At 38.1% G+C, this 24,812-nt stretch overlaps 1 protein-coding gene across 1 annotated transcript; it reads left to right on the plus strand.

Moving 5' to 3' along the window:
* Nucleotides 1–1,706: 1,706 nt before the first annotated feature.
* DCTD (dCMP deaminase) lies at nucleotides 1,707–20,422 on the plus strand. Its single transcript, XM_062574669.1, has 6 exons — nucleotides 1,707–1,760; nucleotides 5,791–5,902; nucleotides 7,357–7,492; nucleotides 16,666–16,782; nucleotides 18,277–18,373; nucleotides 20,216–20,422. Exons 1-6 carry the CDS (start codon nucleotides 1,729–1,731, stop codon nucleotides 20,292–20,294), a joined length of 573 nt encoding a protein of 190 aa, XP_062430653.1. The 5' UTR covers nucleotides 1,707–1,728; the 3' UTR covers nucleotides 20,295–20,422.
* Nucleotides 20,423–24,812: the final 4,390 nt, after the last annotated feature.

Below are 24,812 nucleotides of genomic sequence, written 5' to 3' on the forward strand. Positions count from 1 at the left end.
GCATGAATATTTGTTTTCCATATGGAATTGTGATCATTCAAATCTTAACAACTGAAGTAACTACGCATTTGCCACCCTGAGGACTGAAGTTGTCAGCTGAAGTATAACAGGCTGCTTTTGCCAAGTTTTCTGGCTTACAAGTGAGTAGAAGTATGTGTGAAATTAAACAACATTTTCATACTTGGTGGTTTATGAATTTATTCAAAAAAAGATAGCTGATGCAGCAGTCTAAATAAGAAAACATATTAGCAACACATACCTTTTTTGATCGTTGTAGGCTCTGTCTTTTGGCATAGCCTCAAGAATAACTATGAGCACAATGAATTCCCTGATTTTCCTGTCTCCTCGCGCACATGCTGGTGTACTAAATTATCTGATGTACTAACTTTTCCAGTTTACTATGCCTATGGTTGGTAAATGGGACTATAAAGCCAGCCTCTGGGATAAAACTATGTGCTCTGTTTCCCAAAATTGTCCTTCTACCAGCCTGAAGTGTCCTCCTACCTGAACAGGAAGATTTTTGACCTACTGCAGGAAACAATTATTTTAGCCATGTCCCATGGCTCTCCTCAGATCAATGGTTCAGCATACCTGCAGTGTGCTTTTGTACTTTCACTATACACAAGCTATACAGGTTATGTGGCACTTATGAGGGCACTTTTCAAAGGCAAGTGTTGTCTTTTGTCCATTAACTGCTCTCCCTGAGCTCCTCACACTTGTCACTATCTCCAGTGGGAGCTGGACACACAAGGATAGATTTTGGGGAGTCATTACCTGAAGTCTAACAGCCCTGCATAGCAAACATCAGTTAACTTGCACTCATGTGAGAAACTTTAAACAAAGGCAGGCCCTCTTAGCAACCAAATAGGGATAACCAGGGTAAAGAGCCCTTTACAGAAAAAAAAACAAACACATCACACATTCTGCACTACAATTTGTAATATATGTGGCCTGCGCCTATGTTTAGCTATGTGATCATCCCAGGAAGCTTCAAAACCTTGCAGGAGCTGGAGTTATTAGTAAAACATAATTTACTTGCCACAGCAATTTTATAAGCAGAGAACAAAATGATTTTTAGGCACTTTAATATGTTAGTGTCAAGTTTGAATAATAAATAACATTTACTTCCAGAGTCTGAAGAAGAAGTTGTACACTTGTGTCAAAACATAATGCTAGAATTAACATCTGTCAGAAAACACCACTGAGGAATACAAAAATGAGTAATACTTTAAAATACTGCAAGATTAATTGAAACACAGGCGTGGAAATGGCCTTTCCTGGGCCAGCCAGATCAGTTCTCATGTACTGCAGATACCTTGTTTTTAATCCCTTTCATAACATTTATGGTAGGGCTGGATAAAGCAGCCGAGTTGCTGCTCCTTTGAAAGTTCACTCCTCTAGCAGTTAGAAACTTACTCTCATTCCAATCAAAAACGTATTCGAGAATCGTCTATATATATCTGTTCTTATGCCAGCACTGCCCTTTAGCTTAACCAGCTCATTTACCTCTCCGATGCAGGCAGCATTCCTCCGAGCATTTAAGTAATTCCGCCTACGGCCTGAGCCGTAGCGGTTGTAACGTGCGCTAGTAACTCGGGGCGGCCGCCGGGACAGCCGCAGCCCGCCCTCAGCGGCGGGACATGGCGGCGGGGCGAGCGCCTCCCCCGCCCGCCCCTCGCCCCGCCCGCTCCCGCTTTGGCGCCAAACGGCGGCGCGGCCGGCGGCGGGATGAGTGGCCACGAGTCCGGCCTCCATAATGGGTACGCTGCTCCCGGCCCGGCCCGGCCCGGCCCGGGGGGCTGCGCGCGCGGGGCGCCGCGGCCGTTAGCGCGGGGCGGCCGCGGCGTGGGGGGGAGGGGGTTGGGGGGGAGGATGGGCAGCGGCCGTTTGGGCCGTTGCTGGTTAGCGCGCGGCTGCCCTCGAGGAAGCGCGGAGCCCGCTGAGCGTCGCCGCAGGGTGCGCGGGGGCCTGCGACCACCCCGGCGGCCCCTGGGCGCTTCAGCCGGTGCGGTGGGGAAAGCTGCTGCCGCCGAAAGGCTCCCAGTCTTTTATTATTATTATTATTCTAATCGTTGGAATAGTAAAAAGAACACATAAACTCTGTTAAATTCATTATTCCCCCAATTGAAGACGGATGCAAACAATTAGTTAAAACACAGGAGTGATACTGCGAAAGCAAAATACATTTAATGAAGGAAAGTATTGTGCTGCTCAGTTGGGACTGAATATTGCTAGGAAGCGTTTATAGTTACGGTTTTCCTAGGTTGTCTCGTGGAGGAGTTGAATCTAATTTTCAGTGCAGGGGATACCACCTTTCTGTAAGAAAGGTTCACTTTCTGTTTCAAAAAAAAAAAAAGCTTATTTCTCAATAAGGACTAGGCAGTGGTTGTACCTCAGTACCTATGTGATGGTCTTCAGTAATATACTTAGTATTGGAAAAAACTAACACAATACACGTGATGTCAGAGATTAGAAAGCAGAAGGAGAAGCTTCAAAAAAGTCTTGGGGAAGTCTGCTATCTAACACTTCTGCAGCTGTACTATATAGCTGTGTAACTGACCATCATAATTCTCTTCTGAAAAGATTTGAGATGGTGTATTCTACTTTAGATTTCTCATCTAAATCTTTCATTAAGATACACTGCTTTTTATTAACTGAAATTTCTTGCTTTTTCAGATGTTAGTTTACTTGAAGGCTAGATAGATAAAAGGGAGCTGAGGAAGGAGGCACTATCCTTTAATTTCAGAATCTTTTTTTTTTCTGTTTGCCTTTGAAGTACTACTTACACAGACTTTTCTGCAGACTACTAATCATTTTAGAATTTGAGGCTATATTTTTTTCTTCTTTCTTGAGCAATGTTACCTTCATGGCTTTCAATTGCAATCATTTTTAGCAAATTACCCTTACAATGGTTGTACTGATCAAATTTGTAAATTCTTTTAAACTACCATAAGGATAAACTTTATTTGCATATTTTACACCTATCTCTAATATTTCTGAGAGTAACTTTCACTCATGGAGCTCTACATGTTACAAATGAGGGTGAGGAGATGATCAACTGCCTAAAATCTATAAAACTTAATTTTTCGAAGCCTACTTGGCTGTTAGCCAAGTATTACTTCTCCCTGGCTTCTGTTCAATCAGAAATTAAGTGTTTTATGCCCATTTCACACTCCTGTGTTGCTGTGGATTGAATTCAGGGAATTATGTAGCCAAACATAGTGATGTTAAGTGAAGGTAATTGAGTAGGGTTTTTTAATATATATATTTTTCTTGATACAAGCCTTCTGCTCATTTTATTTTCAGATACCTACTTTTCCTGTGAAGCTGGTGCTCTAAGGGACTTACGTATTATATTGTATTTACCAGAAAAGTAAATAGTAGCTTTTGTTGTTTTTTGAACAAATAGGGTTGCTAGGGAATAATTTAACAAAGGAGATCCCATGATCTCTTAGTTCAGAGCACTGTGGTTGTGTGGTTTTTTTTGTTGTTTGTTGTTGTTGTTGTTGTTTGTTTGTTTTTTGGAGGGCTTTTCCCAGAATGTTTTATTTGATGTTCTCTTGCATTGTGTGCTACATGCCTCCAGTTAGGGTTCTCTGAAGACTTCACTGTGAATGTCACTTAGTTTGGACTGTATTAAAATTATCTTTTGAAGTCTACTCTTTTTTGGATTTTGTAAATTTGTGCTTTTGAGGAATACTTTAAATAATCGCTGAAATTAGCTGAAGCACAGTTCTTAGCACTGCAGTTAACTTGTCAAAGTTTAGTATGGAATGGAGAGGTATAAGGAGAGGTCTTTAATTTCTTTCTGTTGTGAACTTCCTGATCTCTGAGCTCTCTTCCTGGTTAGCAGGATACAGTCCCAGTCCTTCAGTTGGGATAACTCAAGCCAGTTTTGGTTCTCATAATCATATACTTTGTGTTTGCTTTGACAGTTGATGATATTTGACACTTCACAATGAAAACTGGGCCAACTTCAACCACCTAATATATACTTTCTGTAATTTTGGTTATAAAAGTAATAATTAAGAAAAATACTTGTCCTCTAATGTAGGTGCCTGGTAGTAGAGGCATCAGGAGATTTCTTACTGCTTGCAGTTACCTGTGGTATTGTTCTGCATGGCTGTACATTGCTAGAAGTTATTTCAGTCTCTCTCTTTTTTTCCTGAGGTACCTTAAGCTGTAGCTCTTGTAATAGGAGCACAAGAAAAAAAGTACCACACCACTTATTTTTATAGGCTGTTTTCTTTACTGCATTTAGGATGTTCCACAGATTATTGAAGAGCTGTTGGGGTTGTGTCATCATTTTGGTTTTTGAGCACAGTAGTGAGAAATGAGTTTTGGGGGAAGTTTCTTTGGATTTGATCTCTTAATCTAAATATGTTTGAGGAGGGAGAGAATTATGTCTTGCTTGCCCTCTCTTTGAACTGAAAAGCACAGAAATTTCCTGTTGCGTGTCTTCTGCTGTCCAAGCAGTCTTGTCAAGAATAAGTAGGCAAGAGAAGGTGATAATCACTTTCTCCCTCCCTTCCCCAAAGTGCAACCCCCAATATGAGAAAGGAAACAGCCTTTCATGTCAGTTCTATACATTTTATCTACAGGGAAATTATTGAACCCATCCCTCCTTCTATTTTTTAGAAGGCTTACACAAAGGGCAAAATCTCGAAGGAAATTTAGCTGTGAATATTTAAAACAGGAGAGAGATTCTTGAGGTGGAAGAGCTAGTTATTGTTGTAAATGTGCTGCTATTGTGATGCTTTGTCCTGGTTTTGAGCACTGTAAAGGCTTAATAGAGGAATCATCGCTGTGCAGTGCATGCCTATAGACTAGTTCTGTTTCTGTCTGTTAATAGCAACCTCTACATTGTTTGGATGCATGCTTCATTTTGTTCTGTTCTGTTTTAAAATCACATGGTGAGGAAGGAGGTTAAACTTCAGTAGAGAGATACCTTTCTCTGTATCTCCTAAATGCAATATTAAAGGCCTTGTTACCTGCTTATTTTTGGTGAGAGCCCTTTAGTCTTCCTAAGGAAATAGATGGATGGCAGTCTGTAGCCAGGCAGACATCACTGCTGCCTTGCCCTGAGTGCTCAGCAGGGCCATCGGAATGACTTACAGCCTCAGACTGTTGCTTTTAAGTGTTGTAAGAGAGGCAAACTCATGGCAATAATTGCACGGGTAGAGATGAATGACCACACGGGGAGCTTCCAAATAGAAGTCTAGTGAATACTTCTAAGTAAAAGTACAAAATAGCTTAGATTAGAAGCTTGCAGTTAGCAGAGTCATCATAAAAAGATTGTTGTTTGGGAAAAATGCCAGTACATGATATATCTGAATCTTAGAAATATATAAGGTATTATCTATCAAGGATAAATTACTCTGTCTTCGAGTAGCTCACTGCTTTGAATAGCTCAGCCTTCTTATCTTAAACTGAAATTTGCAACCTCATGTGGGTGCCTTTCTCCTAAAAGGAGAAGTTACATATAGGTTCATGGCAAACACATCACAAATGCATCACACTGATCATTTTACTGTTAAACTATTGCTGAGTGTATAGTTTTTTTTTTGGCCGAATTCTGATCCCGATTACTTCATATTGACAGTAGTCTGATTCTGTCTTATGGTCACATTTTTATGAGAGTCGGACCTGGATTGTAGTGTCTTTTGAAGCAACAAAAATATCTTTTACCCCTTAAAAAAAAAAAAAGTGCATGTTAAGAGACTGAAGTCTGTAATATCTGTTGCTAAGTGTTGTTTGCTGATGAATGATTTTTTTTCCCATAAACTGTAGGTTTGGCAATGAAATATCCTGCAAAAAAAGAGAGGATTATTTGGAATGGCCTGAATATTTTATGGCAGTTGCTTTTTTGTCAGCACAAAGAAGCAAGGATCCAAGTTCTCAGGTAAGAAAGCAGCATACAAGAATAACATAACATAATCCATATTAAGTATTATATCAGATGTGCGTGTAGTGATTTCAGGAATTTCTTATTAAAAGTTATTTCAGTATATAGCTATTCAACTTCTAATGTGGTCAGCACCTTTTGCTATAGAAATTCTCTTACTGTGCCTGACCTTGCATGTATAATTCTAAGTAAATAAATAAAATATATTAATATATAAATATATAAATAATTAATATATAAAATAAAATATAATTCTGTATATATGTTTGCAGCTCAAAGTTTTGTAAATCTGCTTTTCACATAAAGGTTAAAATAACACATTTTGTCTTTTTTTCTACTAAAAGTAATTACTGTTTAGAGGAGGATGTAATTACAGAAAACATTAGATTTTAATTTTTTAAGATGCTGCATCTCATAAGTTTCTTTTTATCACCTTTAAGACAGTATAAAACTCCCTTCTTGTTTGTTCCTGAGTTACATGAGTTTTCTTCTAATTTGGGTCCTCCTTCCTGTTCCTCTACCTCTTCACTGTCTGTTCTCATTCTTTGCTTCTTTCTTGAGCATATTCATTGCATTTGAATATTAGTTTGAGGTGATTCACATGTCACTTCCTGAAACACAGTCATATCCAGGGCCTAGTCCTCCTGTTAGACTTCCTTTGTGTGAAAAAAAAATCAGGAAGAGAATCCTAACAAAGCAATGGAGTAAAATGCATGTTAACAGTCTTCTTTCCGTTACTTGCTGAAATCTATACATCATGGCTCTTAATTGCTTTAAAGCTTATTCATATAGGCTAAATTCTTGTTACCTAAGGGCTGGTTAGCCCTTGTATTGAAATAACAGTAGAATTGATTTTTAATTCACCCATCTAAAATACAGAAAACAGGACACTCATTCTAAAAGAAGGGCCCTAGAGCAAATTTGGGTTGGAATAATAAAGAGTGGAAGTTAAAAGATCTAGTATTTTGATGCATATTTGCTAAAAGAGGACAGGAATGTTTTAGCTCCATGTCAGCTTATCTCTAGCTATGTTAACACTACTGCATTCCTGTTTCGTCTTCTGTCCCTTTTCTTATGCTGCTGCTCATACTACTACTGGAAAAACTGGTTCAGGGAGCAGAACTGAGAGAAAACTTCTGCTTAGTAGAGTTACCATTGTGCCAGTTCTGCTCCCTGAACTAATTCACTTCATAGGCAAGGAACAGTGTTGGTTGGCTGGGATTTCATGACCAGAGAGAAGCAGGGAGGGTTGCAACAGTCACGATTATTTTAAAGCTCCAACAGTTAGATGCAACAGTTGCCCAACTCACCAGACAATGTGACTTCATATAAGGTGGTGAAGCTTGCATCTCTTAAATGAGATTTGTAGGACTGACTTTTCAGGTCTCATCTCTCTTATTGATCTGTTGTTTTGCATGCTGTTGGTGCTGTATAAATCTTATTTTATTTAGGTTGGTGCTTGCATTGTAAATTCAGAAAACAAGATTGTTGGAATTGGATACAATGGGATGCCTAATGGCTGCAGTGATGATGTACTACCCTGGACAAGAACAGCAGCACATAGACTAGACACAAAATATCCTTATGGTAAGGCTTCTTGTGGTTGACAGGTCAGACTTGTGATGTCTGTGTATGTGTGAGTTCAGCTGGCAAAACATTGATCAGTCTTTCTTCCACTCAGCTGTGTTTGTTAATGTGCGTGTACGTGGTGCATCAGTATAAAAATCACAGTTCTGAAAATAGATGAAGTCAATCTGTGAAGGTTATCTTTGTGAAGTATGTTCATACATGGTTAGTCGTTTTGGATTAGATAATGAAAATTAACAAGTATAGCATATCCATTAGAACACAATTGCAGTATATGCAAATGATGCTGCTTTTGTGTGTTTGTCTCCACAGAAATTACTGAGATGTAGATGCAAAACAAATAATTTGGCCTAAAATACAGGGATCAAACTTGTAAAGGCATGTGCTTGTAGGAAATTCCAGAGTTCTGGTGCTTATGTTGTAGGCAATACATGTTGTAAAGGAGCTAAATTATGGTCGAAGTATGTGATCACATTTTGTCTTGTCTGTGCCATTTTTGTCTCATCTGATGTGCAGTAGATCTGCCCTGTTACAGATGGGGTGAATTTCATTGTTTCAGCCTATGGATTTGATTCACACTTGCCAAATGAAGAAAATGAGTGAAGAACAAGGAGGTTTTCATGGTAAATATAGCTGAGAACTGCTTTAGGTTTTATCTTTGTGTTTGGAGCAGGGATAGGTTAGTCTTCTGCAAACCTGCTTTGAACGATCCTATGTGAATTTTGGTGCAACTATTAGAATAGGGCTGTACAGTTACACCTCTGCTCCAGATTTTTTTTTGCAGGAAGCAAAAAAGGATGCTCTTTTAACTCTCACTTTTTCCACTTCGTGCTTCCACATGACTTCCTACTGAACCTGGTGAGACCAGCACAGTTAAGAGCTGTGAGAACTGGAAAAATGGGGAATAGGAGTTTCTTTGTCCTGTGCTGGATCTTGTCCTGGCCTGGGTTCAGAAGTGGCAGGGGAAGAGTTGCAAAACTGAACAAGAACCCTGAGAATTGTGGGTTTTATTTGTAACGTTTACTAATCTGTCTGATACAGAATTTAGACTTCCACTAGTTTTGAAGTTCCCTTTGTTCCCCGAGAGCTTGATAATACATTTTCTGCTTTCTCATAGCACTGAAGTGAAAGATTATAATGCAGTAATTCAGCACATAATTCATCAGTTTCATATTTGAACTCATAACCTGGATATTTTGTCCATGTTAAGTTTACCATTTTGTTATAAAACTTCCTCCATTAATTCTTAAACTCATATTATTTCTTGTAAGAGATCTGTTCCTGATACTAGGGCCAGCTAGTGCCAAATTTTAAGTCTTAAGGAGTTAAGTCTTAAGAGTTTTTCCTGCTCTCAGGCAGGGAAGCACTGGTTTCATGTGTAATGAAGGTATCATAATAGTACAGCTTGGTTTGACTGCCCTTTATTTATAGGGTGAAGAAATAAGCATTAATCCGTGAAATAAATACAAAGTCCTGAAAATAGAATACTGATTTTAACTGAATCCTTATGCTTGTTGTAGAATCTCAGTTTGGAATTAAGATGACTGTGGGTGGTCTTTGGTGTGTGGTAGAGCACACCCTAGGACAGATACAGTAATTAACACTCAAATCTAAACTGACCGATTTAAACTAAAAAAGTAGTATAGATTTGTGAGGAATTTTCGCGTAAAAGGACTTGAGAATATTTTTTTTGTTAACACTGACTCCAAAAGATGTGGAGTGTTTTAGCAAGTAAAATTTTCTAATATGTGATGTTTTAAAAAATGCACTAACCAAACAGCCTGCAGAGATGAGTTCATCTCTAGAAATTGGTCTAACAACTGCCTTTCCCCCTAAGAATCTTAGTCTTTATCTCATTAAAAAAAATCACAACTTTGTAACATATAGTGTCTGCTGTGATGAATAAAGGACCTGTTTTGTAATTGCAAGATTATTTAAACTCTAGTAGTTCATATTAATCTTGATAGCACAGCTGACAGACCAGACAAGTATATATTTAAAAAAATTCTTCTACATGAACAAATTGTGCTAGACTCAGAGATGCATAGAATTGCTGCTAAAATCTCATCAAACTGTCATGTTTTCCTTTCTATTTTTGCTAATCATCACAGCATTTGTGTAAATTGAGCTTTTTCTTTTTATCCTTGCTTTTTTCCTAACTAGCATGTTCAGAGATGCTACAGTCTTACTGTTTGCTCCATTAACTTATCATGAGAATGATGGCACTTTTCATCACTAGAGCTGCAATGTAGCTTATTAGGTAAAGCTGATGGTATTTGTGCATGTACCACCACACTAACCTGGAAGATGTCTTCTAGAGCTGTTCTGTGCATCTGCACTGCTAAAGAAGAAAAGGGCTGGGGTGGATCTGAATGCTGAACTCCCTGGTTTCATGTAATGATTGTATGTTAAGGCATAATAGCTCACATCCCACCTGTTTTGAACTGCTCCAGATAGCTTTCTGCAGAACAAAGCCTGGCTATTGCTCTGTGAATGGCTCCCTCAGAGGCCGCCCTGGAAGGCAGAGTAGGAAGAAGACTATAAGGAGACTGTGGTGCTCTTCATCATGTATAGGCCTGTAATGGAAAGCCTGCTGAGATAGTATGCTTAACCCTCCTCCCTCCCTCAGGCCATACCAGGGAATATGTAATGCATACTCTTTCTTGCTGTAAAAATACCACTCTGGTGGGCTGCAACACAGTTCTCACTTCTTTATGCACTTTGAACTGAAACATAGAAAATGAAGTTTGTGGTGTCCCTGGGATTCTTGAGATGGGGAGCCTTGAGGAAACCCGGGGCCAAGTGCGGTGTAAGGCTGATAGAGCCCTGATTAAGATGAACATGAGCTAGTCTGTGCCAGTTGGCCTTTCCGGTGGTCAGTCCCTAGCCCATCTCTGTTTAGCAGCATGGACACAGCAGGGACTGGACCCAGAGGCTATCTTTGCAGAAGTGTGTTAGATGCCCCAATAATAATTTTTTGAGCTCCAGCATAAGAACAGATGGGTATGTTGACCCCACAGCTCTAATGAGTTTCACTGCTTCACAGCCAGAAACCTTCCTATATCCACCCTAAATTTATTTGTGGTTAGTTTTCTTTTGTGTGTTCTCATAGCTTCTCTTATTCACAGCAGTTAACTCTGTTTCCTTCTCTGGCCCTTTTCTTATACACTTACCAGTAACAATAATCTTTTCAGGTTTTGTTTTGTTAAAACTAAACAAGTCTTGTCACTCTTAAATTTTATTGCATCCTGAAACTTGTTGATTTAAATTTGAGTGTCTCAGCTAACTGTCTACTGTGTAAACTGTACAGATCTGACCTGCACCCCAAAGTGTGGATTCTGCTCATCTCAATGATAGGGAAAGGCTGTGCTTGATTTTTGAAAAATTATTTACCTATACATAAGTGTAACCTGAGCTGCTACTACTGAAGGAAAGCATCAAAACATGGTAGATAGTGCTCGCTTTACCTTGGAGGATGCAGATGTTTGTAAGTCATTGGGAATTTAAAGGAATCATGGTGTGTATAACCTGTACTGATACTATCCACTGCTTATGAGAGTCTTGAAGCTGATTAAAACTTCTTTCCTTCTAACTGTAGTGTATGTCTTCTTATATTAGCAGGTACTTGGCATTCTGTAGGCCATTCTGTAGGCCATTTTGTAAAGCACAAAATCAGGCTTTCATTGCTGCACTGGAACTGGTTCTTTCCAGGCTGCCAGTTAATGACAGGAATGGGGATGTTTCTGTGCACGTAAGAGAAATGGAAGGCTAGTCTTGAATGCTTATTTTACTAAGATGTTATTAAAAGCTGTTCCTAAAGCTTTGTGTTCAGTACAGTGTGCAGAAGCTTCTTAATAATTAGACAAAATTCTGGCTTTCAGAGTCAAAAGTGAATGCCCTCCATTTCTGTTAGATGAATCCAAGGATTCAATGATGCACCATTTCCTCTCACTGATTGTGTAAAGTACTACATTTTTCTGCTATTAATGTTAGGCTTCCCAGTAATGCTTGTTGCTGTGCTCCTGTTATGCCCTCTGTCTCCACGGCAGTCTAGGAACATCTATCTGACAACCAGTCTCTAATTAAGAGAGTTTTAAATAAAAATGACTGGAAATTTAGAAACCTCTAAACAATAGAGAAAATATTGAGTAAATATGCTTACAAATATTTATACAGGTTCAGTTATGGTAAAATATGTGCTGTGGTAAAAAGCATATTCTAATTGAACAGTACCTGCTGTGTAAAATGAAACAAACTGTTATCACCATTTTGTCATGTTAAGATTATGAGGGTTTTTTCTTTTCTTTTTTTTTTTTCCCTCTGGAGATGAGCACTTAAATATATTCAGGCAAGTGCTACTTTTATAGAGGCTGTTATTTTGACAGCACAAAACTCGATGAGAAAAGGCACTATGAAAAAAAAAAGTGATGTTCTTTCTCCAATTGGCAGTGCAGAGCTGAGGCTTTGACTGGAAAGGGGATCTGTAGGAGACAGTGTCCACCTACAGCCATTCACTTTCTTATCCTGCATGCATTTCTTTCCAATTGTGCTAGCATATATCAAAAGTTCAGAAACTTGGAAACAACACAGATTGTTTCTCCGTTTGCCAGTTAAGAAACACCTCTCTGTTTTGTTGAAGTCGGAACACTTGGAGCAGGAATGGGAAGAACTGGAAAATAGGATGGATTAGCTTAGTGTTTATCAGACTCTGAGAGGGGCTTTGCTTTTCTGCTTCCAGCATATTTCATGTGATGCTTGTAAATGGATTGAGTGGTTGCCACCTTTACTTCCTGGTTTTCTTCCACAGAAGAAAGCAGTGAGGCTGGGCTGTCCCTTATTCCTGATTACAGTCTGAAGAGGCTAAGGCTCCAGTGGAACCTGGTCATGTTTTCTTCACCTTTCTGCCCTGATCACAGCAATTGCTCTCCCTTTAGTGCACAGAGTGAGAAAGAGAGCCTCAGGAATGGCTGAGGATGGTGTCAGCCCATCATCAGTGTCCTGCTATTCTGCTAATGCAGTGACCATACCACCCCCCTGCTTTCACAGGTTTGGGGAAAAGAATAAAAAGATTGACATCATTTTGGTAACATGTCACGATCCTTGCTCAGTCAAGCTTCAGTGTGGCTTATGGAGTAGAGGATAACATGTAGGTGGGGCTTGGACAAGGTTGCAGTGGAAGAGGGGCAAGAACATGGCAAAGGTGAAGTTTTTACCAAAAGATTGAGAACCAGTGGGCCAAATTACGGAATTTCCTGTATCTACTTCTGTGTCAGGTCTGTATTGCAAAAGAGCTTGCTATTACCATGTATCTGTACTGAGGATCTGTAATATTTGTCAAGTGGATTAGCATGGCAGTCTGAATAAGCTTAGTCAAAATACTGTAAGTCAAAAGAGTGTAAGTCAAAATATGCTGTGTAACAGTCTGTTTGCATCAAGTGCATTCTCTTTAAATGTAGCATCATATTTAGTGTATGATTTCTCAAAATTCATGGTTTCCTTCCATTAGTAATTAATCATATAGAAAGCTTACCACCACCTTCAAACCCTCCTTTGATTACTTCTAACAAGGTTACATTTTATTGTGGTTCCTACTGCAAGCTCTTCATCAAGCATATAAACCTTTTAACACTATTAACAAACACTTTGAATAGTCAAATTGTTCTTATAAAATGACTTGTGTCGGAAGACTTTTAGTAGGTGGGAAGAGCAGTTCTGACACTAGAATCCACTAAGAATATCTTCAGAATGAGATTATTAATACTGAAAAATTATCCTGAGTAGGGTAAGAAAGGATTTGTCTTATTTACCTGATAGGCTTCAGGATAAGTGCTACTCATATCTGCACCTCAAAGCAATATACAATGCAAAAAGAAGATAAAAATACAGTAGCAATTAATACTATGAGTAATGAAGCAGCCAGTCCTCTGCTTTTTTTTTTTCTCCCCCACCCCCCCGCTGTGAACATATTAACAGGTGGTGGGAATGTCATAACATATACCAGCTTCTCATTCCATGGTTATTTCTTCAGCTAATGAAGCCTTTAGAGAGTACTTTTCAAGACACTTTCCAGAATGGAAGCTAGTGTTGCAGACTTAATATTGTGTTGGCTATCTGTGAATATTAAAAAAAAAAAAAAAAAAAAAAAAAAAGTGGGGACCGCGTAAGGTATTTTAAAAATGCTTAGTTTTATTAGTCTATTTAAATACGCAGGTTTTGGAGTTCTGAAATACTGTGCACCTGTGCATGATTAAAAACTTAGCTTGTTACTGTCTGAAAAAGGATAATATGTCACTAATAATGGTCAGTGCTCTTTGCAAGTTAGAAAACTGACAACTGAATGAGAACTACTTAGCTATTAACACCAGGGATTTTGGACTCCTGGATTTGATTTCTGTTTTTTTCACTATTGCTCTGTACAGAGGTAATACAAGAAAAATTTGCAGGTAGTAGTCTATATTTCTATAAGTTTGTCAATAATCAATGCCTGCTTGCTAGGGAGAGGGAAATCAAGGAAGAAGGAATGAAGAGTATAAACAGATAGTGTAAAAATACTTGTCTGATGCCTATACCTTCTTAAGGACATTTTGGAAAATATCCCTTGCAGAGGCCAGTAGCAGATGTCCAGGGAAATGTGTAGAACAAAGACATGAGTGTAATGATACTTCCCCAGAACGTTCTCTCGGGTTCCAACTACTGAGTTGGAATGTTTTTGTATTTAATAGCCTTCAGTAGGCTGGAAAAAATATAGTAAGAAAAAGAATGACTTCATAAATCAGTGTAAGCTTTTAGCCCCCTACTATTTTCTACAGTAGGGAACTTTTCAGTTTAGGTACAGTAGTACAGTATGTTTTTTTTAAAAAAAACAAAAAAAAAAAAAAACAAAAAAAAAAACATATGCCTCCTTTTATTTTCAAAGCTGCTTCCTGCTGGTCCTGTTGGAGACCCTGCTATTTTTTGTCTTGGAATTAATTAGTCTCTGTTTCTTCCCTATTATCATCTTTGGGCCTTCTTTGTCTCTTTCTCCCGAGAGTCATTAGCTGCTCTTAAATTCAGATTGTATTAAGATGATCAGGAGGCAAAATTTCTCTTTTCCCTCACCCCAGCTGATCGTCTATTATAGGTTATTTTGGGACTGAAACTGTTTTTGCTTGGGAATAAGCTTGTTGTTGCAAGTTTGTATCAGTCAAGGCAGTTTCTTGAAGGCTGTTATCAATGCCAGAAAGAAACTTTTTGCAGTAGTAATAATGAAACTTGTCTGTTTTTATGGCTGAAGATCTATGAGTTTTAGCAAAGGAAAAACACAGAGGGAACTAGAGGGTTTTTGAGTTCTGTGAACTTTTGAAAATGTTCCTTAGCCTTCTTTCTGGAAATTTACCATATTTTAAACTAAATATTTAAAACTAGAATAAAAGTATATTGTTCAAAGAAACTGTGAAGTGATGGTTCTGTCCTATCAATGTAACCTAGTTCCAGCTGCTGAAATTATGGCACTGTGTTTTTCACCCATTCTTCCATAGCCCCAGAAAAATAGTTCTCCCACAACTTATTCTGAAGATAGCATAAGATTAGTGCAACTCAGTAATATGCTTGGAGTTAAATGCATTTTCTGGATTTTCTAAAATTTGTAACTTCAATACTGATTATAATATGTGTTGTATACTTGGTGGTACATGTTTAAAATGCAGTGTGATCCAGTTAGAGTTGTAATAAAAGCCTTTGTGTGTGTTTTGGCTTGTTGTTAATTTCCTATTTTTATGTAAGTTTCTAATTTTACTTTTTTATGAGAAGATATGTGGACAGCATGATCACAGTGATGCTGGCAACTGCTTGTAGAAGGTGATATGAGCTTTCTTTAGCAAGTGTTTTGTCCTTTGCAACTTGTTTCTGTGGGAAAATTTGTGCGCTGTAAGTTAGGCTGTAAATTAATCGTGTATTGGCTATTACATGGAAAATTCCATGTGGGCACTGAGCACATAAGGAAAGCATTTCCATTCGGTAAGGACTCCTGCATGTTTGAAATTGCTGCACTCAGTTTTTCGTGTGCTGAAACCATTCACATAGAGGTCACTACATAGTAGCAAGTATGCTATAAACTCACACTCATAACTTTGCCTGTTTTAATTTTCCCGTGTAGACAAGAGAGGAAAACTTGCTTTTCATCTATCCCTCAAAGTAAGCAGTGAAAAATCTCTTTATGTTGTCTCTAGATGAGCCCAAACTCACACTTCGCTTCAGCACCTGCTTGTGAAATAAGTTAGGGCTCTCGACAATTTCTTTGTAGATAGGTTTATAAATTATGCAACTTACTGTTATTCCTAAAAATAACAGGACCTCTGCTAGAACTTCTGTTTACCTAATTTTCTCTAGAGGGTCATGGTGAATGGAGCTCTTTTCACCTTTGTTTGTAGCACAATAGATAATCTACTGATGTGTACAGTATGAAAACATAAACCCTGAAGTGCAGTATGTGCAGAAAGAGCTATTGTGTTATCGTGGAATAAGGCAGAGTAGTTTGTTACCTGTGCTATCTCAACTCCATGGAGAAACACAGGACTTTGTTTTCTTGCTTGGGAAGTCTGGCACCTTTTAATGAGCAGTAAACTCACTTTAATATTAAAGCTGGGACTTTCTTATGATTGAGTGTGTCTTGTGTATTCTTGGGGTGAGAGAATCACGCAGCAGAGCTGAGCAGTTCTGAGACCCTGAGGACAGAGCTGCTTAGTTTTACTTCATGGTTCTTCTGCCTTTAAGAGTGCACAGTGTGCTCTTATAACCATAAGAATGTTCTATCTGTGCATGTAAACACATAAATGAGTTGTTTTATACTGGCAATTAGATACTCCAGAGAGTTGTGAATCTGTGAGATATTGCTTCACTTAGGGTGGCTGAAACTGCTTGGCCCACAGCCTACGGCTTTGTTGCCTGCTATAGGTGTTAGTAAATTGCAATGCTAATGTGCTTAATGATATCATTACTAATCGACAGCCTGGTCAGAACAACTGGCCTTCATTGATCTTGGTATTTCTGCTATTATTTCTTCCTTTTCCCTTTATGATAAGCTGTGCAAGCTATTTGTCTTTGAAAGGATGTAAACAGTTACAATATAACATTTTAATTTTAGTTTGGCTGACTTATTTTAATGAACAGTATTATGAATTTTATTTTTTAATTAGTGTGCCATGCAGAATTGAATGCCATCATGAACAAAAACTCAGCTGATGTGAAGGGCTGCAGCATGTATGTTGCCTTATTTCCATGTAATGAGTGTGCAAAGCTCATCATCCAGGCAGGTAAGGAGTAGCACCAGCTTGATTTGTCAAGGTTGCAGTGCTGCCTGCTTGTTGGTATCTTATCACAGACGTATTTGATGTTAAATTGCTGCTGTTAGATCTAAATTAATGCGCTGTCAACTTCATAGGATGCTACTTGTGGGGGCTTTTTGCATCTGAATGGTGCCAAATTTTTCCAGTGCTAATTGCATCTTCTGTGATTCTAAGCATGCTTCTAATTTAGGTTTGTAACTTCTTAGACCAGGAGCTGCCAAAGAACAACACAGGCTTTGCATATAATTACTGTCAATTTTACTGTGCTCTGACACATTGAATACAGTAGGGCAGAAAGAAATAAACTTCTGTATGACAAAAGGTCTGTTGGGAGTATATACATGAAATTTTAATTTGAATGTGATGCATGGTAGATATTTGAAGATTTTTAAAATATCTTTGCTCATAAATGTCATAAGACTTCTATGGTCCTACTTTAATTATGTCTTTCATTACAATTGTTATAAATCTGTGCCACTGCAGCAAGTGTGCTGGCCTAAATGTGTCGCCCTTTTCAGATTAGGCTTATTCGCAGTAAGCTTTCATTCCATAAAAATCTCTGCTTAAGATAGTATCTATTTTGCTCAGTAAGTGAGGTTTTGCAATCCTAGGAAGGACTGCTATTCTCGAAAGTTTCTTTTCACGATGGTCACAGGAATCTGGGAAGAAAATAGCAAAGAAAACACTTCCGGGGCTGAAGGGGGAAAGACTAATATTCTGCATTTGTGCTAAGCTTCTGTTCTTTACAGAGTCAAAATCAAATGGTCTTCAAGGCAGATTTGCTGCTTGTTCTCAATGTTACTTCATTGGCAGTAAATAGTAATGTATTGACATTTATGTTGTCTGGTAAATTCAATAAAATGTTATCGCTTCTGGAACTATTGGTACCTTCTCTTGGGTCAGCCTTTATACTTTCCCCCTACCTAAACAGGACAGGAATCATCAGTTTAGGCGTAGATCACTCAACAGTTTGAAGCAGCATACTTTCATGAGGATTTGAATTTGGGACTGGGAGTTACTTATAAAACAGAACCAAAGGAAATTTTTTTTTTTTTTAATAGCAATGCATATGGAAAGAGAATGGGATTTGGGGTTTAAGTTCTTTCTGTGGAACTGATTTAATTATGTTTAAAAGGTAGAAAATGTTTTTCAACTTTTTTGAAAAAATGTGTAATTTCTAGTTTGTCTTGCATTTTTTGCTGCCAATTTTTGTTTATGTTTTGCTGAGGAAAACTTCAGTGAAAGTGGGGGAAAAGCATATTCCAAAGTTTTTCAGAGAACTGTCTTGCAAAACAGCTCAATCTTATGCAAATTCATTCTCAAGTGCAGTCTGTAATATTTGGGGAAGAAGGGGCATGCTAAGGAGTTTTGAAGTATGTAAATGAGTGCTATCTTTTCTGATTTTGTGACTTTTTTTTCCCACTGTTAATTCTAGCCATTTTTTCTATATGACTTTCCTAGGCATAAAAGAAGTTATTTTTATGTCTGACAAGTATCATGACACTACTGAAATGACAGCTGCACGACGCATGTTTGATTTAGCTGGAATTATATATAGGTAAGAGAACTTTTGACTAGCTTTTTTTTTTTTTTTTTGAATAGAAGAAAATGGTGTGTGAGACACCAACTTTAAGGCAATGGTTTTTCTTCTTTGCACTGCACAATGTTTTGTTCTGAGTGCCTGTGAAAGATAATGAATTTTCTGACTTTCTTGCTGCCTTTGCCTTGTTTATAGTTAAGAGTTCAATTTGATAATGTTTGTATGAGAAAATAGTCTACTTGGACTATTCATTTAATTCCTGGACTTTCTTTAGAGACTGCCAGTGAAATATGATTGTGATGGTGGTTTGTTATGTTGTAATTGAGAGTCATAGCTGACCCTGATTTAAGCTGGAGGTTGCATGACCTTGTGAGGTTTCTTCCAATCTGAATTATCCTAAGAGCTGGGCTGAAACGAGCAGTTCATTTTGTGTGGATTACTTGATCCTTACTAGTTAGTATATTTGTTGCAGCAGATTTGGGCATGTCTCACACCAGCCACTCTTCATTTATTATTGGTGTCTATAGCTGTCTGGTCTTTTTTGTTTGTCTTTTCTTATGGGAGAAAAGATAGAAGCTGGAATATATGCCTTGAAGTAATAAGAATCTGAAAAATGATTGAAGAATAGGTTTTTAAAGACACTGACAAATACTTAAAGACAATCTGTTCAGCAGCTAGTTTGATAGCAATAATGAGGGAGGCTTTGCAACTCTAAAAAAATTTTACAATATTAATATACAGGTTTCTAAAAATTTGCAAACGTAACAATTCTAAGAGATAATTTTAGAATGAAAGGAATCTACTGGGCTAAGAAATATCCATGAGCAAGTACAGCAGCACTTGAAATTCAATTTTAATCCTTCTGTGTATTTCCTTTCTATTAAATCTATATGACTAAGAAACATAAATTATTCTATTGCAAGTCAAATCTTGTAACTTTTCCAGGATGAGAAGTATTTCTTGTATTACAGACTGCTATTATGGACAAATTTTATGTCTTAATCCTTCAGAGTTTTTATGGTCAGCAGCATGTGCTTTTCTGTGTTGACTGTTATTCATTCTTGTATTGATTATTTAAGGATGTAGGTGGTACTTAATCTCTTGATCTGAATTGCAGAGCTTAATTAGGTACTAAATTCACACTATTTGCATAATCCTTTGTTTACTAGAAGACTGTAAAATATGTGCTCAGTCCCCCAATACCTTCCTTGCTAATTGCTGTACTAGATGCTCTAATGATAATAAAAGGAAACATTTTGTGGCAGTATTAATTTTAGGGTTCTAAAGTTACAATTTTTGAATGATTCCCTCTTAACTAGTTTGTTTGTTCCCCAGTATGATGCATAATGTGATCTCTTCCCTCAGCACAGGTAAATATTAAAATAGAGTAAAGCAAACTTTGGAGTGTTCTTTGAAAACTTGGCAGGAAAAAAGTGATCAAAAGTATTTGTGTGTGTATTTTTATATATATATATATGTGTGTGTGTATATATATATATATAATACACACACACACACACACGTGTGTGTGTATGTATAAATATTTTTTAACAAAATTTTAGCTCTGGTAACATGATGGCACCACCTGCAGTTAAGTTGCTAAAAGTCCTTTGACTCCTGGGTAATTTATGAACTCCAATAGCTAAAGAATGTATAGGCTAAAGGGCCCCATGTGTCTTTTTTGTCTTAGTCTTTCTTGTCCAGATTTCTCTCAGTGTGGTGCACTATAATTGGCTCCCATAGAGATGAAAACTATGTGAATCCAAGGCACTTTTTTTTTTCTTCAGAAATTTAGCTGGAGCCAAAGCAAGCAAAATGTTTTAACTACTCACTAATACCTACATTTTTCTTTATTTTTAGGGAATTCAAGCCGAAGTGTAACAAGATCATCATCGACTTTGATTCAATTAACAGCAGACCAAGTCAAAAGCTTCTGTGAATTAAGTCTCATTAAATCTGTAGAAGCCTGTGATTATCCTTTTTAAAAAGCTGCTAATGTCTTTCATCTTGAAGTTACTTGTAACTTTTTAATGGCTTCTGCAGCTAAAGTAGACTTCTAAGAAGTGTAAGGTCTAAACTGTTCATCCTCCCCCCCCTCCCCCCGCCCCATGCCACCACCTCATCTTGTCATGTGAAATCTAGATCTACTTAAAATTTTCTAATGCCTTTATCAAAACTGCCTAAAAAGTATAGATCTGTGTAGATGAGACAATATAATGTGTGTAAAGAAAGCTGCTCCGATTCTTCCGATATTCATCATTTCATGCTCTGATAGGCTGTCAACATTAATTTAGACTCAGTCTAACAGTGGTACTTACTGTAGCAACTGATATGTTGGCATGTGCTAATATATGTTGATCTCGCTATTGGACACGTGGCAAATAGTTGATCCGAATGGATAAGAAATGTTAACCGTGCAAATATTAATCTTCAAACTAGCATAACACTAGTATTTTAAAAGGATTATACAGATTAACTAATACATAATACTGTGCATTTGTTATTGAACAAATCGAATATTGATTTTTCTTTTAGTTGCTATGTAACATTGCAATATATGGGGAGGAGTTAGAGAGGAAGTTATTTTGAGTGTTTCATGTCAGATCTAGTTGTGCAGAAGCTTTAAATTCTTTGTTTTCCCAAGACTCCAGAAGGAAGAGGGGCTGAGGGAGTAAATCATTTGGCTCTTTACTTGGGGCTCCTATTGGGGGTTGATTTTTCATGTATAGAAGGAAATTAATTTATTGGTCTAAGTTGCTTCTAGACAATCCAGCACAGTTCAGCCTTAAAATTAACCTGTAAGGTAACTGAATCACTTTTTTGTCCTTTGAGAGAAATTGGAGATACTCAACCCGTATCCATGCCAAAAGATACAATTATGGTGTTAGCTTGTTTCCCAGTGCTGATGTAGTACCTTCATTTTCATAAATGTCGCCTAAAATAATATCCTTTTTAATTTTATTTTGGAGTCTGGGAATAGATTTGAGTTCCTTTTCTCTAATTTGATTTTTTAAAATTAAATATGCCTAATGGTTTTGTTTAGATAACACAGGGATTTTTTTAAGTGTGGTTGTACTTCAGTGAGCTTTTATTTTCTCTGTAAAAGCTTTGTTTTATATTTTGGGACATTATGTAATTTGGCATCATACCAGTATTATTAAAGTCTTATTAAAATCCACTATGTTGAAGTAGACTCATTATTATAATATTAAACCATGTGCTTGGCTCCAGAGTGCTGCTGTTTTTGCAATCATATGCAAAGCATATTTTGAGTATTTGTGATATTACATAAAGTGTAATGCTCATGAAGCACTTGGCTACTAAAGGGAACGTTGCAATGTATTGCAAGAAGTGTCCATTATAAAGTAATTTCTGACTTTTTTTTTTTTTCCCTACAACTGTTTTCCACCTCAGAATTGGTCTGTGGCTTATTGCCAGAAGGAGAAATTTGTGCATATATGGAGGGGGAAGGGGGAAACCTGAAAAATTACTTTAATAAAATGTCACTGAAACAGCTTATGTACTATGCACATCTTTAACATGAATTAATAAGTAGAACCATTTTGGGTTATACTGACTTGACAATGGGACAGAGGGGAGGAGATGAAGCAAAATTTTGGTTTGGCAGCAAAATTGCAGTTTTTTTTTCATAGTAATTGCCAGTCTAAGTTCAGGCTTAACTAGAACCACCATGCACACATCTTATTTTAAGTATTCTTATGTAAGACTGTGGATAATGGGAATGTATAATGTGCATGAAAATTCAGGGTTTTTGAACTAAAGTCCAGGTGTTTTTCATTTAGGAATGCACTCATCTTTATAATGAGTTTTTTGGAGCACTTTCCTGTATTTGTGTAACAGAAGAGCAGTATTGGAGAATATGGTAAGAATTTAGACTCCTTCCAATCACTGTTTTTGATATGACAGAGCCATATATATAAAGTTTTCAGAGTAATTTTCGGTTGATTAAGGCTAGTAAGCGGGCTCTCTGATTTTCAGGGCAACTTTCTGGAAGGAAGGAGGGGGAAAAACAAGCAAACAAATGTGAGCACATGCACACTTTTGAGAGAAAGTGCTTAGCCTGAGGCTCATGTTTTAGAGTACACCTTACAAGAAAGTTTGACCCTCATTGTCTGCGTACATGCCTAGAAATCTAGATAGGCTTCTGGCTTCTTTTTTTGTATTGCTCAGGAGGTGATTCTTTGTCTTCCAAATGAAGAATAATGATGTCAATTACTAGAGGAAATAATTAAAGTACTTAAATATAATAAATGGTATTTCCGCTACAGAAGTTCTAGTTACAGAATAATAGAAAAATTTAGGCTGGAAAGACCTCTAAATATCATTTAGTCTCACCCACTGCTCAAAGCAGGGTTGACTTCTCATCCAGTTACTCAAAACTCAGCTGAACAGGGCCTTGATTATCTTGAACAGAGGTTCTGCAGCCTTTTTGGTCACCTGTTCCAAAACTTGACCGCCCTTGTTGTGGATGTGAGTTTTCTGGGTTTTTTTGTTGTTGTTGTTGTTGTTGTTTGGTTGGTTTATTATTTTATTTTATTCCTCCTTTCTTCCATGCAATTAAAATTTCCATTGCTATAACCTATGATTGTTGCCTCTGCTCCTTCCTTTGCTGTGCATGTCTGAAAAGAGCCTGGCTGTCTGCTCTGTAACCACCCATTAGGTAGTGGAAGTCAGCAGTTGATTCCCAGGCCGAACAAATGCTGTTTTCTTGTATGTGTACCCCCTCACCACCTTGTATTTCGTCCACTGTCTGTCTTGGACTGGGGAGCCCAAAGGTGGTACCACACTCCAGATGCGGTCTTAGAGGAGCAGTGTAGAGGATCACTAATAATCACTTCTTTGACCTGCTGGCTGTGTACTTCCTAGTACAGCCTGGTATGTAGTTTGCCTTCTCTGTTGCAAGAGTACTTTGCTGCCTCATGTTCAGCTTCTTGTCCATCTGGACCTCCAGATCCAGCTTCCTATCTTGTAGGCACCAGCCAGTGCTGTTATGAGAAGTTACTCTGTTCCTGGTGCAGGACTTTGCATTTGTCTTGTTGGATTTCACAGTTTTTCTGTCAGTCCGTTTCTTCAGCCTCTTGCTATCCCTCAAATGGCAGCTGTGCTCTGCACTGTCCTGACCGTTTCCCATGGTTTGGGGTCATCCATGAATTTGCTGAGGGCGCATCGCAGCCTATCCCAATCAGATCATTACTGAAAATATAAAACAGTAGCAGCCACAATCTCAGCCATATCAAGAGTACGAGCAGTAGTCCGTCACTGGTCCAGCAGAAGCACTGCCTGCTACTCTTTGAGCCGAATGGCTCACCAACAGAAAACTTCACAGAACCCACCGTGGCTGCTGCCACCATGTTTGAGGTAACCACCTCTCCCGCCTGCCAGGCCTGGGCAAGGGAAAAGTGACTGCTGGCAGGGGTCAGCAGCTGATTCTTTCAAGAAAATATAACAGGAAGCTGCAAGGAGACTCTGGGGATCCCTTTGATAGTTACTTCACCAATGCTGGTGGGAGGAAGAAAATATGTTCAAGTAAATGCAGAGATCCTACCCAGTTCAATATAATTCTATCTTAAATGTTAAATCTAAATCCTGTCATCATCTAGATTTTCATTCTAAATATTATTCTATCCACCGTAGGAGAACCAAAGAAACCAGCAATTTTATTTACATAAATTTTGTTTAAGAAATGGTGGTTTCACAGGCTGATATATTGAATGAAACCATAAACTTCATCTTTGAAACTTTGATCACTGACAGAGCATTTTATTGCTTTGTATATTAGGAATATTTTCACAAATGTAGCAAGATGTATACTGTGACCAGTACAATTGTTCTGATTTCCAAAATAGCCTACTATAACACTGGTAATAAAAGCTCTTCTTGTGCATCACCCAGCCAGAAAGCTCTATGTACATAACTGCAGAAGCAGCAGCAGTTAATCAGCTACTGAAATGAATCTTACAACGACTTTAAGCTGTCGAGATCAAGTAAAATAAGCCAAAATCCTGACTTACTGCTCTTAGCTTTTCTCTCTAGAGCTGAATGCTAGTACCCTTTACACAAAAGCAGCAGGGCAAGGTGCAGAGGCCTCACCTGATTGCCCTGCAGCAGCAATTACCCTGGGTTCAGTTCCATCTGGTGGCTGGAGCAAGTTTATGGGGTGCACCTGGGGCCTGGACACAGCCTGCAGTGTAAGAGGCTCACGAAGAGTAGCAAGCAGCACTCCTGTCACCTAGAAGGGTTTTGCTACCCTAAGAACACTTAAGAATGAAGTATATAAATGACCACAGCTGAAAGGACATCTCCTTGCTGCTGCTGCCTCTCACTCATAGGTAAGAAAAAGATTTATATAATATATGATTGAAAATGTGAAGTGCCAACTCTTTCTCTCTTCAGTGGTAAGGGCTCAAAGGGTTTGGTCTTCTGAAGCCTCCTTTAG

This window comes from Rhea pennata, chromosome 4, assembly GCF_028389875.1.
Source record: "Rhea pennata isolate bPtePen1 chromosome 4, bPtePen1.pri, whole genome shotgun sequence".
NCBI classification, from domain to species: domain Eukaryota; kingdom Metazoa; phylum Chordata; class Aves; order Rheiformes; family Rheidae; genus Rhea; species Rhea pennata.